Source organism: Drosophila virilis, chromosome 3 (assembly GCF_030788295.1).
Source record: "Drosophila virilis strain 15010-1051.87 chromosome 3, Dvir_AGI_RSII-ME, whole genome shotgun sequence".
In the NCBI taxonomy this organism is placed as follows: domain Eukaryota; kingdom Metazoa; phylum Arthropoda; class Insecta; order Diptera; family Drosophilidae; genus Drosophila; species Drosophila virilis.
In genome coordinates, this window is record NC_091545.1 from 26,270,332 (window position 1) to 26,288,326 (window position 17,995).

The following is a 17,995-nucleotide window of genomic DNA, read 5'->3' on the forward strand; positions in this document are numbered from 1 at the left end:
TTAAATTAAATGAATTGAATTGAATTGAATCCAACGCACTGTCGGGGCTTTAATACTGTAAAAACAAACTTTTGCTACTTTACATCTATCTTGGACCACGGCTTGGTAAACTAGGGGCGGGTCTACAATTTGGCCCAGGGCCAGCACTGCCAACTGCCGCTACCCAGTTAAACAAAATGTTTAAAATTTCTGAATTAGCTTTCTGAGCACAAACTGGCATTAAAAATGATAGAAAATGTCATTGAGATGCCGAAATAAAATAGTTACAATTTCCACTGTTTTAATTTAATAGCTGAATTGACACTGCCAAGGCGATAATGTTGCATGTCGATAATTGCGACGGAAATCTACGAAAACTAGCCTAAAAAATGTGCCCTCTACAGTATTCAATGTGCTACCCTGAATATATACGAAAAGTGTTCACTACCGATCAGCACGTATCACTTATATTTGGTTGATTTATGTACATATACAAAATTTCAATTTAAAGTTTATGCAATAGCTCAATACCAATTGCTAGAAGAGTATATGTGTGCCATTTCTCAATGTGTTTGTCGGTTTGTGAGTGTGTGTGCGTGTGTATGTGTGCACGTTATATACAAATGATAGGTAGAGTTCAGCTAAGTTATTTGTATATGTAAGTAAATATAATAAGTATAATGTGGAATGTACAATCACTTTGAGTATGTAAGTATTATTGCATTGAATAGACAGGCACTAACATATATGTGTATGTGTGTGTGAGTGTGTGAGTGTTGTGAGTGTGTGGGTTCGATTGAGTGTGTACGTGTATATAAAACTAGGCCAGATTGTCGCTTCAATTCCTAGGCACTGATCCCAAGCGATGCCAATCGCACAGCTCCTGACGCAAATCATGTTTAGCGAGATCCAATTCAAAGCCGCCAAGCAGCTCGTTCTCCTGCAGCGTATCATGTGACCACACAGTCACCTGCAGCCTGCGTTGCTGCACAATATCCAGAGGCATGCGGTACTCCAACTGTTGAGATATAAAGTGTCACATATAGTTAGCAGTTCTGAAAATTTGAAATGCGGCTGTAACCTTACCGTCTCCATGAAGCTGGGCACGCAGGTCTTGCGCACCACTTTGGTTTTACGTTTGGTCACTTTGGTTGGATCCGGTTTCAGGTAGCATTTGACATATGTATTCGGCTCCTGGCCACCCTGCAGCATGGGCAGTCCTTTGGCGTGGTGTATCTAAAATGAGACATTGCATTAGAGCAAGGTCCTTTAGTTGTACAGCATTACCCAACCCACCATCACAGTTAACACGCCGCGTTGGTATTGTAGCGATAGACGTATCTGGCCAATTTCATTCGGATTATCTCGCGATGGCTGCCGCTTGACCTCTGCAAAGAAACCAGTTACTTATCTTGCCTTTCACAGCAGAAGTCTGCTTACCTCTTATCTTGGGCATCTCCAGTTTGGCCTCCTGCTGGTCGCGCAACAGCGGATGGAAGAATGTGTATACCAAATCCGAGTGCGCTATTTCCTCCGCCGCATCGAAAAGCGATTTCAGGAAACGCTGTATCAAAGGTAAACGCTTCTCAGCAACAGATTTGATATTGGAACGTCCTACATGAACACCCGCTGGCAAGCTGACATTAAGTAGAAAATGAAATACGTGTTAGATACGCAAATTAACTATGTATAAAATATAAAAATTATAAGGCTATAATATTCCTTGATGCTAATGCATTTCATCATAATTCCCAAGGGGTTATAGCTTCGAACAGAGGACATAGTCTATAGGAAGGTCTGCAGATTATAGAACCGGGAAGTTCTTAACAAGGCGACATAGACAACCTGCTCGCTCTTGATGCTTAAACCTTGGTTCTGTAGGTCTTTGCGACTTAGTTGAGTCTTATTAAGTCACTTAAAACGAATTTTCAATTGGCATTTAAATTTACAGTCGGAATGATATCATTTCAAAGCAATATCAATGAAAATATGTCAAGCTTTGATTTATTAATAAACATAACTTTAGAATGCGTAAAAAAGGCATTACAAATAACAAACCGATGTGAACCAATGTAGGTTCGAACAGCGATGCTATTAATACCCTGAAATGGGTAAAAAAGTTTTATACAAGTTTATGTTTTTCAGCAGCCAAGTCGCGAACGCATCTTTCTCAGAGAGAAAGAAATAGCAAACATAGGATGTAGGAGCACACACACATCCAGAATATTCACATCTTGTGTATCACACAATTTTGAAAATTAACGCGATTAAGGGCTTTGGTTTGAAATTGCAAAAAAGGTCGAACAACAAAAAATTAGTTAGTAACGAAGAAACCAAGTAAGGCAATTTCAGAAGTAAAATAGAGCTTTACATTAATTGATTAAGGACTTGCGGACACTAGTTAGGAAGAGTATTTGTATTGGAGAGAAGTTATAATGTATCTCCACATAATGATAACAACTTGTTGTGAGGTGAATTCCATGCTGTAAGTCAGCCAGACAAAAGCACATGATATATAGACAATTGCTTATCAGTGACCGCCAAGCGACTGTCAAACGATTGGCAACAGGTAACAATCGTTAATGGCTGATAAATCATACCCTTTGCTTGACGGCCAAAGCGGGCCGAATCAAAGAGCAGTGGGTGAAAGAAGAGCGACCCACCAACAAACCAACAAGCCAGCAAACCAATCAGCGAGAGCCAAACATTGGGAGCGCCACGATATCATTGCGATAACGTGTTGAGCGTTGGTAGTTAGCGAACGGCGACGTCAACGCCGCTCAATCAGTTAACGGGCGCGTTGTGGCGCGGACGGCAAGCGCTGAGAACGGAGAGAGCCAACAGCCGAGAGCCAAGAGCAAAGAGCTGCGGCACTGGCGTTCGATTAACGCCAACGTGGTGAACTGAACCAAACTGAACTGAACTGAAGACGAAAAGCAAAAAATTCATAAAAATCAGGTGTGCAACTGCGAAATGCTGGCCACAAGCGAATAGCAGTGATGGCTCAGCTAACGTATGTGGGCCAAGGTAAGTTTAGCTACCTTCTGTGAGCTCCGTGCGCTTATCAAGTGTCCTGCACAGGTGGGCAAGCGGCCCATGGTCCTTGGCTCAGCTCGCTCATGCTTCTGGTGAGTCTCGTATTTGTGCTGCTGGGCATCAAAATCTGGGGCTTCCGGCGGCGACTCACATTCGATAGCGGCGGGCGCACAGCGACAACGCGCTCAACTCAGCACCAGACGCAGACTGTTCCACGATATGCAGCTTACGAATCACAGGTGCGTAGTATACAAATCGCGCAACTTTAAAAACTTGCCAATTAGTTCGATGAAAGTCACTTATGAGGTTAATAAGTATCTGATAAAACTTTGAATGCCAACGACGATAAGGCGCAGCGAAAACAGACCCAATGCAGGTGTATTCGCTCTTTCTTTATGTGTGTGTGTGTGTGTGTGTTGTCAATTGAAATGGAGATGAGAACGTGAGCGCCGCGCAATACATATCGATAAAAGGGTTCTTAGAGTCGCTCTCATTTAATTATGAATAATTTTAAGAGATGCGCTAATTAATGCAATTTATCGATGAAGGGCTTGCACCAGAAACTGCTTATTCCTTTGGTCCACAATTAACTAATGTCAACAACAATTAGCAAATATTGTCGTGTTCAAGACACTCATTAGAATATTTTTGGCGAAATCCCATCTCTAATTCGCGTTCTCGTTGATACGCACACACACTTGTTTATATTTTGTGTCCGTGTTTTTGAGTGTAATAATTTACAGTTAAGTTTATGACGCATGCGAATCTTTTCGTTATTATTGCAAACTTGTTTTTGTTGTTGCGGGCGTTAGGCCTGACCAGCTGAGGCCACAGCTGTTTTAATTGTTACAATAAAGCCGAGGAATTGCTAATTTTAGATTGTAAGAATGGGCATTAATAAATCTGCAGAATAATCGCATTGCACTTGCAGGTAAACGGCACGGACAACGCTGTACATGGAGTATTTCGCCAACGGAATACCGAGGAATTTGAAAGTACCCGACCGACAAATTCAACAGGTAAAACGTTCAAACGTTTACATATGCAAACGCATGTTTACAATCATACATATGTACATACGTATGCACACACAAATATGTATGCCTGTATGCATTACTTAATGTGAATGGAATTGGAAGTAAATTGCCTGACGCGATCAGTTACTGCGGAAGATATCGCAGGGGCTAGACTGAAATAATACCCTGCACTCATTAAAATCAGTTGAATGTAGATTGCAAAAGCTTGCCCCATTAGTTAGATACATATGTACATATGTTTCTGGATATTTTCATTTCCGTTTGTACGGACCTAATTCAAAACAAAGAGTTCCAGGACACGTTTTGATTAAATTGACAATTGACTTAAAGGATCATAATTTAGCATGTAGGTTTTCGAAATGCACACGCAAACCAAGCATATATTACGAAACGTATTGATCCCCTCTAAAATGAAATATGATAGTTATTTTGAGCTTTGCCCTATTTCCCAATGTTTTTTTCAGGTAATATAAATTCAATACTTAATCAATTTCGATATTTATAACTGTTCTCTCCTTCAGCGAATAAATACCTCACGGGCAGTGTACCCAATCTGCAGCTGACCAAATTGGCGCCATATGCGTACAAGGAGGAGACAAGCATACCGGAACTGGCTGGGCCAGTTCCGTACTGTTCAGAGCCTCAAGCAGCGCGACGCAGACGACGTGAAGTGCATAGCGCCAGCTATGAATACTATAGTACGCCGCCTACACGCCAACCACCCGCACCGCCCACAGCAGTGGCAGCTGCGGAGCCTCCCTCTCAGCTGGACATTCCGAACTTTGATCATTTTGCCGAGAAATATAAGCTGATTAGCGCCAAGGCCAGCAGTGAAGAGCCGAAGGAGCATGGACGCTATGTCAAGTATGAGCAGGTCGATGATGTGCCTGAGCTACTAACGCCGGATGATGACCAAGTCGGAGCTGCCATTTCTGTGGCTGCCCAAGTGCATCACGTGCCGGCTGTTATTCAGACACAAACGGAGCCCGAGCTAAGCACAGAAGCGGAGCCTGCTCAGGACACAGTGTACAACAGCCGATTCCTTGAGCTGGAGCACACGGATTCGGCGTTCGTTGTGGAAATCATCGATGGTACGCCCGATTCAATTGAGCAAACGGATCCAGTTATAGCCCGCAACTTATTCGATAATCTGGAAATGCCACAACATATGGAGGATGCGGAGTTTGAGCGAATTCGTTCCACCTACGAAATGAATGAAGCGGACATCTTGGACATGCAACCAGATTTTGCTGAACTGGGAAACCAGCTGCCAGCGCCTAGCAGCCCGCCAGGTTTTGGTAAGAGCATTGACGATGACTGGGAAAACTTTGCAAACTTGGAAATTGTGACGAATTCGCCCCAGTCCAGTTGGTCAGTACTGGATCCGTCCCGTACAGAACAGATCGACGAAACCAACATAGATCTGGAAAATGTGGTGCAGCAGGAGTCGCTCTTTCAAGAACTGGAACTAATACCACCTACAGATGGACAGCATACATTTAGACAACAGATAACTGCCCATTCTTTTGAACCGCCTCCGTATGATATGCAGCCTCATAATCTACCTATCCTGCCTGACTACGAGTCACTGATGCAGCTGGAGGGTTCACAGAACAACAAAAACTTGCCAAAATACGCCGATGTCGTGGGCAAGGGCAAGGGCAAGGAAAACGTTGCCAAATACGTAAGCAGCATAGAGGATCTATTCGTGGAGCTGCAAGTGAATGGTGAGCCGCCCACTGGCAACTCCCTTCCGCTCGTTGAAGAGGTGCACAATTTCGAGGAGCTTTGCGAGGAGCTGCAAATTGCTGCATCACCGGTGCCAGCACGCCGACCACCACAGCCAGCGCCTCGCGTCTCCAAGCCGGCGACTCTCAATGTGCGCGGTGATGCGCCGCCTTTGACTTGCTACGAGCGTGAGGAATTGCCTAGTTCCAGTTCAAGCGAGGCGGAAGTGGAGGAAATAGCTATTGCACCACCACTGCCGGCAGCACCACAACCGACTAAGCGCATTGGACGCACTCTGAAGGTGCGTTTCGATGTGGACAACTTGCAATATTATCAATCTGCTGAGGTGCCCAGCTCAAATGAGTCTGACGTTGAGTTTGAATCTGCGGATGAGCAGGATGAGCCACAGTTGCCTTCTAGATCTACGCAACCCTTGATCCCATTGCTACCTGACGAGCCCTCGCCAAATGCTGAACCCGATGTGCCCAGACTCTTCAGCACTCAGGTCTCGCTAGAAGACAGCGATGATGAAGCATTTGGACGCGCCATACGCCAACATCGATCCATGACGGACGCACTGCGGCCAGTGGTTCACTTGGACCGCACGGCACAGGGTGACAGAATCACAGAGGCTTAGGTCCCCAAACCAAGATGCTGTTCTGCATTTCCTTAGCAAAAACAGTATTTAACATGTAAATAAGTCTATGTATATACACATGAACATATATATATCTAAAGTAGGAGTTGCCATATAATGTTGACTATGTTTAAATAAATTTATCATTATTGTAAACTACATTTTTAAAATGTTTTTCTCTATTTTAATCACTTTTGTGCCCATATGAAAAGAGTGTAAAGTATGCCCAGATAAAGAAGGCATCTACGAACCATAAACTAATTAAGCTCTTGCTCAGCATTAATAGTCGAATTGTTCGTAAAGACGAAGGCTTCAAATTTGGAATAACGGATTTAAAATTATCGAAAAATTCCAGAGATCTTAGATCCTTAGATAAAATAATAAAAGAAATTACCTACGGATCCAATAAGTAAAGCCAATTTCCCACGCATATAAAAGTCGAGAGATAACAAATAGTCTTTCAGTCTAAACTGTTAGGTAGAACTAGAAAACTACAATAAACTGGTTCAAACACATACTAAAATAGATTGATCTCAATGCAGATATTACTTTTAAAAGAATTAAACTAATTTCTACGAAGAAATTAAAGTTGAATCATTATTAATATATGAAATTCTGTTCATAATCTCCCCTGTTCTTTAAATGTACGCTCAAATGAACAAACTCAAGACTGGATGTGTTCACTTACCTGTGCAGCTTGACCAGTGGAAAGTGCATGCATAACTTCTGATGGAACTCGGTAAACTCGCGATAGGAGCGAAACAGATGCGTTGGATCCAGTTGTCCGTGTCGTGTCACTTGCAGAATGTACATATAATACTTCTCCATGCTGTAGTGCTTCTGGAAGCGCACCACTTTAACAATCTTCAGCCTACCATCCTGCTGCATGCTGTGAAAGCAGAATGGGCTTTGTTAGTTAAGTTTCTTCATATAGGTATGCACCTGTCACTCACGTGTATTTGCGTGGCACAAACGATAAAAGCTCACCGGAGCCTTCGTCATTGTTGAAACGCATCTGGGCCAAGTTGTGCAAGAAGAAATTGAATTGGGTAAACCAACTCTTCAGCGAGGATTGTATCATTTTGGCGAATGTGGCCGCTGCCTCCGGATTCGATTGTGAAGGCAGCAGGGCGCGACGCACATAGGTGACGGCATTCGAATTGACACCCGGCATGCCCGCTGTAGCCATGTGCGCTAACGTATGGAGCAGCAGGTCGGCATTCTTGCGCACAATATTAAAGGCACGACAGCAAAGATCAACGAAATAGTGAAAATCCGTAGAGGGTTTATCGCCGCCATTGATCACATATGCCATATCCGAGGTGAGCACAAACGGAGTGCGATCTCTGCAAAATAAAAATCAAAATTTATTCACATGGAAAGTGGAATCATTCTTCTTAGCAGTTGCTTAACGTAGTCATATTTTTTAAGAATTGCAGCGTTAAAACTGTTTAAAACCACACACCTTTTGAAATTGCCAAACATTTGAGCATCGCCCAGAAATTTGCCAAAATCGATGTGAAACAAATGTCCCGAGGTCTTGAGCATAATGTTATCGTTGTGTCGGTCACAGATGCCCAGCACATAGGTAGCCACACTGTAGCCGGCGCAAGAGAGTGTAAAATTGCGCACAGCACTTTGATATTCCAACGGACTTGGATTCTGTTTGCCCAGCCATTCGGCAATGGGTCGATCTTTAAAAGAGCCCGTTAAACCGCATTCCACCTGTATTTTTCGTAGCGTTTCGGCCTCAGAGACAAGTTCAATCATGCCGCTCTTGTAGCCAGTGGGTACACAATTGAACGTAACCATCTTGAGGTCCAAACGTTCGGCCAGCCACATTTTGTTCATGATGCGTATCAGTTGGATTGTTAGCATGTCCTGCTGTAGATCATCACCGCACTATCAAGAAAAAAGTGATATACAATATGTGGCTAGACTCAGGCAACAACGTCGGCTTACCTTAAAAATGGCGGGCAGCGGCTCGCTATCAGGTCCCACAAAAGTGATTTTCAGTGGCAGCGTATTGGAATTGAAGTAGCTGCAGTTGCGCACATTAACACCGGACACCTCCAGCTCAGGACCCAGCGGAAGACAAGTGGGCTCCTCCGACAGATCCTGATGCACCTGATCCATGCCCGCAACTAGACTCTTCTGCCGCATCGACTCCTTTGCTTCCTTGACAGACTCCGCTATCTTGGCCAAATTCTGCGCAAAGGAGAAGCGATCAACAACGTCAACTATAAAAACACTTCTTGCTTGTGTGCTACCCACCTGACACATGCGATGCTGATACATGAAACGCTTGAGCAGCTTCTCGCCACAAATGGCCATGAGGGCACGCAACATCATCTTATTACGGCGATAATAGCGCGCCTGTGTGATCTGCGACTCATCGTAGTCTTGATCCACCAGCGATGCGCCAATTGAGTTGAGCGGATCATCGGGCAGACTGTGTACCAGCAGCCAGTACATGTGATGGGCAAAACGCGGCGACTCTAGGCACTTGGAGAGCAAAAAACGAGACAGTGCCGATGCCTCATATGTGTCGTGCTTAAGAGATTGCACCAGCTGTGGCAAAAAGTCCACTAGCTGATCGTTGGGCATGTGTGAGATCCACTCGACAGCCTTCTCGCGCACCTTGGCGTCCGGGTAACGAGGCAGCAGCAGCTCCAGTGCCTGCAACGGCGATAGAGGTGCCCAAGAGTGTAGCAGGGAATGCAAATCAATCAGGTTGGCATAATCCCAACTGTGCGCTGCATGCAGCACCTTGGGCAGCGCATTGGGATATTTCTGCAGATAGAGACGTTTCTCCCAAAACACCTCTCGGCGGTCCGTTGCACCAGAATATCCTAGTTCGGCCGTGTCCAACAGTTCTTCCTGCAGATTGGCGTCTAGCGAGGCAAAATCGTAGCTGTATGAAAAAATGTAAATCCAATAAGTGCATCACTGTCAATAATTCACGATTATATCGTACTGTGGTGCGGGCTTGGGCGCCTCCTGATGCTCGGGGAACTCTATGCGGCCGCCATAGGGTGGCACTTCAATGCTCAGCACCGGACAAAAGTCAGGGTGCGGATGGCAGCCACGCGCAGGCGCTGGTCCCAGCATTTTATCAGTGGTGGGTGGCCACACGGATAGCAAATAGGGGCCACAAATCATGGTGCGCTTGAAATCAAAAAGCTGTATGGAGCACCAACCCAACTCAGTGGTCACCTGCCGTCGCTCGCCGTTTGGTTCCGCATTTGGCTCATTCTCGCTGGCCGCCTGTTTGCCGTACAGTACAAAGGTGAGACGCGCCTCACGTGGCAACGTGCATATGGGATGCTGATCGAAGGTTAACCACGCACTGAAGTTCAAGCGTGGAAATAGGCCGCCGCTCGTATCATTGGAACAGCTAAGCACATTGGGCTTGGACAAGAGGCGCGTGCCATAGACGAGCTGCACGCAAAGCGAATAATCCTCGTATTTCCAGTTGGGCGGCGGCCTGTGCAGACAATTGATGCTCACCACAATCGGCTTGGACACACACGAGATGGGTATGGGAGCTGGAAAGTTTCTGATAATTAAAAAGCAATCAAATCATAATTAGGGTATTTACTTACTTGTGGAATAATCGGGGGTCTTCACGGAAAAGGCAACGCGAAATACATTGGCATATAATTCGACTAGCTCCTGGACAGCATCACGCAGCCGATTGCACTTTAGTTTTATTTGCTCTAGCATAGAGCGCGGTCTAAGCGTCACCTGCGCGTATTCCCCATAGTCGCTGACGATTTCTGGATTGTTTGCACCCGCCAAGGGTGCATACTTGGTCTGCGCCTCCTCGCATATGCGCTTCAGTTCGCTAATGCAACGCGCTATCTCCAGCGTATCGATGGAACCGAGCAGTGCGCAAATCGCCTTGACGGCTTGCACCACGCCCGAACAGCTGACAACACTGCGTCCAGCAGGTGCACCGTCTACAGCCGATTCGAGTTTATCGATTTCCATTTCAAGGGTCTCAATGAGTATCATCATATTGTCATAGGTGACAATGGGTACCACTTCATTGGGCAGCACCTGCTCCGGTTGCAGATTAGCGTCGTTCTCATCGTCCTGCTGTGTTCTGGAAATGGCCTGCATATTGGCAGCGCTGCGCAAGCACAGACCCAAATGCACATCCTTCTCCAGCTGAAAGCTGTTATGCACGCACTCCAGCTGGCTCAGCTTCGAGGTGGGCGCCAGCCACTCCAACAGACCAATGGGCTACACAACAGAATTAGCGAGTATTATAGAAATGCACATGCACCGCTATACAAAGACGCACCTTGACCACAAAATCCGTGACAGTCCCCTGCACCTGACCCTCGAGCGAGGCCAGCGCCTGGGCCACCACCTGAGCCACCACTGAATCAACTGCAAGCAAATATTTGGCACATTAGTCAGGAATCCATTAAATCTGTTGATAGCACTTACTGTCGCAGGTGAAGGTCACCGGCGTGCCATAGCCCTTGACCTGCTCTCCAGCTAGGGAATTGGTGACGGCATGCGGCTGCAGCGTATTCACAGCCGGATGCACAATCACCTTAATGCTGGTGTCCATCATGTAATGATAGTTGAATTCGGCCGCTATTACATGTCCCACATTTGTCGCTGTATCTCCATGCGGGTAACTGCTGCGCACTTCACGCACCATATGATAAAACTCTAAGAGCTCGGCATCATCCGTGCGCTGCTCGCTGATCAGCTCGTAGAGCCGGGTGAATGTTTTCCGGCGATCTAGCACTACTCGAGCCGGTATGCTGTTGGTGTAACTATCCGTGAACGGCGGCAACTGATATGGCTTGGATGTGGACACACCGGCGGCACCCGTCTCATACAGCTGCTGATTGCGTGGCGGCAATGGAGGAGGCGGCGAAACAGACCCTTCAGTTGGGGGCGCTGCAGCTGGCGCCGCTGAGGCAGCAGCTGGTGTGGGCGATGATGAGTGTGAATGCGAGGGCTGCGTGAGGTATTCCTGTCGCCAGCCAAACGAACTGACGCTGCCACTGTTAACGGCACTCTTATCCCACCTGTTGACCGCCTCATACATGGGATCCGAATACTGTGTGCCATTATCGCCGCTGTACAGAAAGTCAAACGGATCGTACTCCGCATAGTAGGAGGTGCAATCGGAGGCGCCGTCGTTGCCTGCAAGTAACGAGTGCATCATCAATAAGCGAATTAACCAAACACAAGCAATCGCACGATGACTATTATGCAAATGCCCACACAACCGAATGGATCGACTAAATCCGAGCGAGCGGACAAAAATAAAGTCGTCGTCGTCGTCGTCGCCGTCGTCGTTGTCGTCGTTACCACCCCTGTTCAAACACTGCGACGCGGCTAGCCACGAATGAAACTGAGAGCGGCGCCGAAAACATTTCGCAAAACTATGCTAACGAATCTGTTCGGACTCCTATACTACCCAACAACTAGCATAGCAAAAGGCCAATTGGCTTAGCTGCCAGGGGACGGACGCCCACGCCGCACGGCATCTACACGACACAAAGATTTATTTATATAAATATAAATCCAAATATCGCGTTCGTTATGACCTTTTCTCTTTCATATGTTCGGAATATGTTGAAAAACTATTTACGCATACTCTATATGTAAAGGCCGTTGTTACTTAGTGGCTTACTTAAGCTGCATATTATTTTATATCTGTCCACTAAAGAGAACTAGTCATGCTTAAGCTTTTCATTAAAAAAGAAACTATCGAAGATATTATATCTTTGTATGCTTCCCTCACAATCAAATTCTACGAGTTGCAATATTAAAATAGAACAAATATATATACTATACATATATACATACATATGTTAATGTTTCCAGATGATAAAAAGATACGATTTAATGCAAATAGAAAATTAAATAAATTAATATGTTCCATATCGAAGATATATACGCAAACGTCTGAGCGTTGAATTTTGTTTAATAAAACAACAAAATGTTGGGATTTTTATTCTCAGGCATTATTTATTATTGGTCTCATCGTTATACAAGATTGTATTTAACATATGTATGTATATATATACATATATATATATATATATGTATATGTATATTAAAATATTGTATGTGTGTATGTATATATGTAGCTGCAAATCACAATTTCTTTCATAATACTCAAAATTAAGTTAAATTTAATCTGATTGATAGACAACCAAAATGAAGCCAGACAAATCTGTCAAATTCGTATTCAAAACACCAAATTTCGAAAAACTAATTTAGATATCTCACTTTTGTGATGTTAAATGTTGTTTTGCTGATATATGGCCAACTTTTGTTTTCACTATATCTAATGTTTGGCTCTGGCGCAGTCGTGGAAGGCACAAGTTTTAGACTTAAGAACGTTAATTTCTAAAAATAGTGTATGCTGTGTGTGCAGGTGGTTTTAAGTGGGCACTAATAACATTTATTTTAATTTCGATATATCCACACCAAAACCCTGAGCCCATTTTGCCTTTAGCTGGTGACGTGTTGTGTATATGTGTTCTCGCCTGACTTTTTTGTTTTGTTTTTGGTTTGCTTGGGTTTTTGCACTTTAGTTGTTGGTCTGGGTGGGTGTTGTTGTTGTGGTAGTAGATAGTTAAGTAGTTGCAGTTTGTGGTAGTAGTAGTAGTAGTAGTAGTACTTAGTATGGATAGTAGTAGAAGTTTGCACTAAAATGTATTACTTTTGCGACACTGCAATATAGAGAAACAGAAATCATTCAGTTTAACAGGTTTTTTTTTTTGGTTATACTTGGTGTCGATTAATAACAACAACAACAAACAGCAACAACAAAAACTACGCATTTACGATATTTACAGCGCACCGAAACTTACATACCCTTACCTAAGAAGTAAGCACTCGAATTAGCTTGTGCAGACGGACATGGCTTTACTAAGGTCAGCTCAAGAATATATACATAAATATTTCCAATCTAGCTGCTTTCATATTATTCAATTAAATGATCTCAATACTTTTTTAATTATAATCTCGATTAGGAATACCTTAAACTTTTTTTTTAAATTTTCAATAGTTGAAATTTTCATCTCACAATGTTTGTTTACATTTATTTTTTTGTATTGCCCAAAACGTTGAGTTGACGAATAATTTAAGAACTTTATTGATATTTATTGTCTAGACAAGACCCGTAATTTGGATTAAAAATATATTGATTCTATCCATGGAGTTAAGAGTCTAAAATTCTAATCGCTATAATAGAAAGACGCTTTACAAATACAGTTCGCATAGAGAGAATGTTGCTATAAACAATTTTTTGACCATTGCTTACCAGTGTTCTCATTGAGCAGGGGATCGAATGCCTCCAAGACGCTTACACGGGAACTGCAATAGAGAATGTTTTGTTGTTTTTTTTTTTTGGATTAAAGAGAACAAACAAAGGCAAACTGAGAATTTATGATGCATACTAATCGTCCTGATTCAAATCGATTAAATCGTTGCCGGTCCGCTGAGCTGGCAACGTGGATCCAACCGACGGGCTGCTGCCAACGGGAGGCGTGGCCCGGCGCACATTGAATGCGGCAACTGGCGTCCCTGCGCCGGAATGTGGAACTGAGTGGCTGGATTGGCTAGCGCTGCTATTGTTGGATGCGGAAACTGGCGCTGCTGCTCCAACTGCTGCTGCCGCTCCAACTGCCGGAGTGCTGTGTGGACGGGCAAAGTCCACGTGCGTACTACCGCCGTTATGGGGCGCATAGCCACCAGCGATGCCATAGCCAAAGCCATGCGACGGATACTGAGGCGGCATATACGCAGCAGAGCCGGGCACAACTGGTGCCGAGAACGTTGGATAGTATACAAAGCCCGCAGCCGGCGCCGGTGCAACTGGCTGCAGGGCCAATTGATTGGGCATGCTATAGAGGCGCTGCAGCTCCTCGTAGTTCAACGGCCTTTGTTGTGGCTGTTGGGCGGCCGCTTGATATGGCACCAGCTGCATACCAACGCCGCCCGGCACACTGCCCACTGCATAGCTCGGTGGCGGATAGTGCACTGGCACTGGCGTTGCAGCCGCCACCGGGCCAACTGGCACCAAAGCCGTTTGCGGATTATTTGTCTGCATACGCTGCAAGTCCTCAATTAAACGCTCGAAGGTGCTGCCGCTCTCTGGCGTCGGCTGCTTGCTCGTGGGACTGGCAAAGCATATCAGATCGCTGTCCCCGTTGCCATTCCCATGGGCTGACTGCGCCGGCGGCGTGCGTGAACGCTCCACACTGCTCAATGCTGCCGTCGCCTGATGCACCTCCGAGTGACGACGTTGGGCTAGACTGTAGCTTCTTTGTTCTTGCTGTTGCTGCTGCTGCTGTTGTTGGGAGTAATAGTCGACATTGCCCGATTGATAGCTAGTGCCGTATTTCTTGCGACGCCTGTAGTCATCGAGGGCCTGCTGCTCCAGGCTCAGGGCCGTCGCCTTGGCCAAGTCCTCCTGGAATTGCCTGTCGCTATCGATTTGCGCCTGATTCGCCATTATCCACTCAGAATCTGCGCCCACGACCAACTGCAAATAACAGAAAAACAAACAAAAAATATAATTGGTAAAATTTTGTTTTCTCTTCCAGCCTAGCCGAACAATGCCGTGTGGTTTGATTCGCTTATCTGTGCGCCATTCGGCTGTGCGATAACAAAAGCTACGATAAACGCGATTACGTGCTGTAAAGGTGAAATAAAGAGTCCAAGAGTGTTTTACAGACGGAGCAAAAATATATTGTGTTGTATTGTATTTTTTTTTTTTTTTTTTTTTTGAAGGTTTGAGTTGAAGTTCAAGGCAAATCATGATTCAGTTGCGTTTGTTGGCAGGGAGCACGAAAAATAAAATTAATTAATTAGAGGCCGAAACAAACGATAAATTATGACTATATTAAGAATATTTGCGCTCTAATCCAATTGATGAATCAATAGAACGTGCTATTTATGTAGTTCGTTCAGTTGAAACACATGACGTGATCAATATAATCACACAATATTTATAATTGCGCTAATACCTTCGAGACAACATTCCGTGAAGATGTCTTCAACGGCCACTTGATAATTTTTGCAGATAACTTGGAGATTTTATAAAACGTTGTTCTCAGCCTATCTTTGTTTTTAAATGAGGGCATTACAAAATGTTTTTAATTTCAACTGTTTGAGTTAAGAACAGATATTTCAGGAGTTCCCTTGTAGACTGACATAATATTGTCGAGCAACATATGTGCGATTAAAGTGACAGCAAATACTTTTGAATCCCTAAGCTGGTTTTATGTAGGAAGTATTTCATAAGTAGTTTAGTAGTCAGTTCTCTTTTCTAATATAAATATAATGAGCTACAAATAACACGATATCTATTTGAATAACCTACTGTTTCTATAAGCTGCAGACTGTGACATTAACTTTAGAATTGCAAGCGCCTGGCCTCATTTCGAAGCCTTAACTTATTGAGAATTCTAAGCATAAAGCAATGAAATCAAAGTTAACATTACAGAGCCCATTTTATATGTTGATTGCTTATAAAAATTCGAAAAGTTTTCTGGTTTTCTTAGGGCACCGTATCAAAAAGCTTTTTAACCTTAAACCTTAAACCAGTTGCCTTAGTTATTATAAGTATATGTCTAGTTACCAAACTCTTGTCTAGTCGCACCGTTGGGCGGACCTAATAGAAATGCGCAACAAGCTTAGTCAACTCGACGGCAGTAGCTTTATTATTATGTTATCCTTCATCGCATATTTGTTTTGACTGTGATAAGAGCTTTAATAAGCAGTTGTTGCGGCAGATAAAAAAACAGACATATTTCCAGTTTGTTGAGGAATGTTCCACGTTTCGTGAATTTTAACAATGGTTTCTCATAGCTATTATAAATTATAATCATTTTAAAGTTTGATCCTGAGTAGATTTGGCGAGCAACTGTTAACCGTCCATTATACTATAAAATTATTTTTAATAGTTAGTGTAGAGTGTAAAATACGATAACAAAGCAATTGAGCAAGCTCTAGAGTTCCAGAGTTTTGTTCCTAGATAAGATATATGTCCGCTTATGGAATATGTCAATGATATAATAATTTTGCAATAGTTTTCATATTTTTATATATTCTAATGAGCAGTTAAAATGAATTATTGAAAGCAGTTTTGATAAATATCACAAAATTGAATTATGAAGTCCAGTTTTTGTAGAGCTCCTATCCTATCCTCAAACTAAAGGGAGGAAAGTGGCTGACTAAAGAGGGCTCTGTCTAAGAGAGGAGTCTGCCAGCAAAGCTTTAATTGTATATTGTATGAGTTAACTCAATACATTTATCTAAGATATGCACACACATAAATATATAATTCATTCATGCGTATTTAGGTTTACATTACATTACAACAACCGTACGACAAGACTGTTGTATGTGTGTGTGCGTGTGTCGCAAATAAAAACAAACGAATGTGCCGCTTTCTCACGATTGCCTTGAGAAGAACAGCTGTTCAGCATGAATGCTTTTCACACACACACACACTGTGTGTGAGCACCACTCAACACATGAGTAAAACACAGATGTGGTACCGGTACCTACACACATACACATACAAGCATACACATATACACTATGAAAACGAAATCAAAATGCTATCAAAAAAAGAGGACAAAACAGATAAGAAAACATGCAAACATATGTATGCCGGTACTGTGAAAGTATTAGCTGAGGCAAGGCGAGCCAAAGGTTAAAGCCAATCAATAAAAATTATTTAAATACTAACGAACAATATATTATATGATGAGTATGACGAGCAGCAGTTCGACAAGTTCAAATTTGCATACCTACATGCATATGTAAATATGTATTTAAAAAGGTGTGTGCACACGCATACAAACATATAAATGTAGCTAAGTGTTCGCAGAAACGTAATGTAAAAATAAAACAGCAAAATGTTTAAAAATTTTCAGCACTTTTATATAATAATAACGATAGTCATTAAAAAATGTATTTAAAAATATATGCATATGCGCATAAGTTGTAAATGCCAGTATATAAATTGTTGGCAGCTCTTGCGCCCATACAGCAAAGTCTAGTACATATGTATATAAGGCCATACATAAATATATATAAATATATATATATGTATATATATGTATGTGTACTTGGTTTCGCTTTTCATCCACTTACATAGCTCGAGTTTGGTTTTCTTGCACACTTGCCTAATACTGCCGTCGATTTCAGTTGCTTCAATTTGTATGTGCTTTTTACTTATGACGTTTTCATTTGGATTGCTTGTGAGTTCCGCGGGTTTGGAGCTTCCTCCACTCACATGCATACACATGCATACAAACAACAGATATAACACTAACACAGAGAAATTAAAACTTGTACAGAAAAACGAAACTGAAACGCACACATACACGTAGGCGTTAAACGCGAAATACTGTTTAATGCGACATATTATTAAGAACAGTTATTGAACAATAAAATAAATATACTTAATTGAATTTTACTAAATCGCTACGGTCGCTTCGTCACAGAAAAGAATAATAACAAACGACACGGAAAAATTCACAAAACGGAATGCAACAAGCATAGTAATAAAAAATGTTAT

The 17,995-nt window shown here is 43.1% G+C and overlaps 2 protein-coding genes across 6 annotated transcripts; one reads left to right on the forward strand and one right to left on the reverse strand.

Annotated features, from left to right (window-relative positions):
• Window positions 1–419: 419 nt before the first annotated feature.
• Window positions 420–17,971, reverse strand: Pi3K68D (phosphatidylinositol-4-phosphate 3-kinase catalytic subunit Pi3K68D). 4 transcript variants are annotated; one of them, XM_015174908.3, is made up of 16 exons: window positions 17,880–17,971; window positions 13,860–14,947; window positions 13,724–13,776; window positions 10,876–11,589; window positions 10,727–10,815; window positions 10,023–10,665; window positions 9,395–9,965; window positions 8,692–9,331; window positions 8,380–8,625; window positions 7,883–8,319; window positions 7,371–7,763; window positions 7,106–7,306; window positions 1,420–1,616; window positions 1,276–1,367; window positions 1,066–1,215; window positions 420–997 (listed from the first exon to the last, which is right to left on the reverse strand). In XM_015174908.3, exons 2-16 carry the CDS (start codon window positions 14,915–14,917, stop codon window positions 818–820), a joined length of 5,664 nt encoding a protein of 1,887 aa, XP_015030394.1. In that variant the 5' UTR covers window positions 14,918–14,947; window positions 17,880–17,971; the 3' UTR covers window positions 420–817. The 4 variants fall into 4 exon arrangements, with proteins under 4 accessions (XP_015030394.1, XP_015030395.1, XP_015030393.1 ...); XM_015174909.3 differs by lacking the exon at window positions 17,880–17,971 and adding an exon at window positions 17,601–17,870; XM_015174907.3 differs by lacking the exon at window positions 17,880–17,971 and adding an exon at window positions 17,569–17,870.
• Window positions 2,739–6,576, forward strand: LOC6623793 (uncharacterized). Of its 2 annotated transcripts, XM_002048590.4 has the most exons (4): window positions 2,739–3,006; window positions 3,061–3,254; window positions 3,947–4,034; window positions 4,574–6,576. In XM_002048590.4, exons 1-4 carry the CDS (start codon window positions 2,979–2,981, stop codon window positions 6,415–6,417), a joined length of 2,154 nt encoding a protein of 717 aa, XP_002048626.1. In that variant the 5' UTR covers window positions 2,739–2,978; the 3' UTR covers window positions 6,418–6,576. The 2 variants fall into 2 exon arrangements, with proteins under 2 accessions (XP_002048626.1, XP_032289997.1); XM_032434106.2 differs by lacking the exons at window positions 2,739–3,006; window positions 3,061–3,254; window positions 3,947–4,034 and adding an exon at window positions 4,104–4,516.
• Window positions 17,972–17,995: the final 24 nt, after the last annotated feature.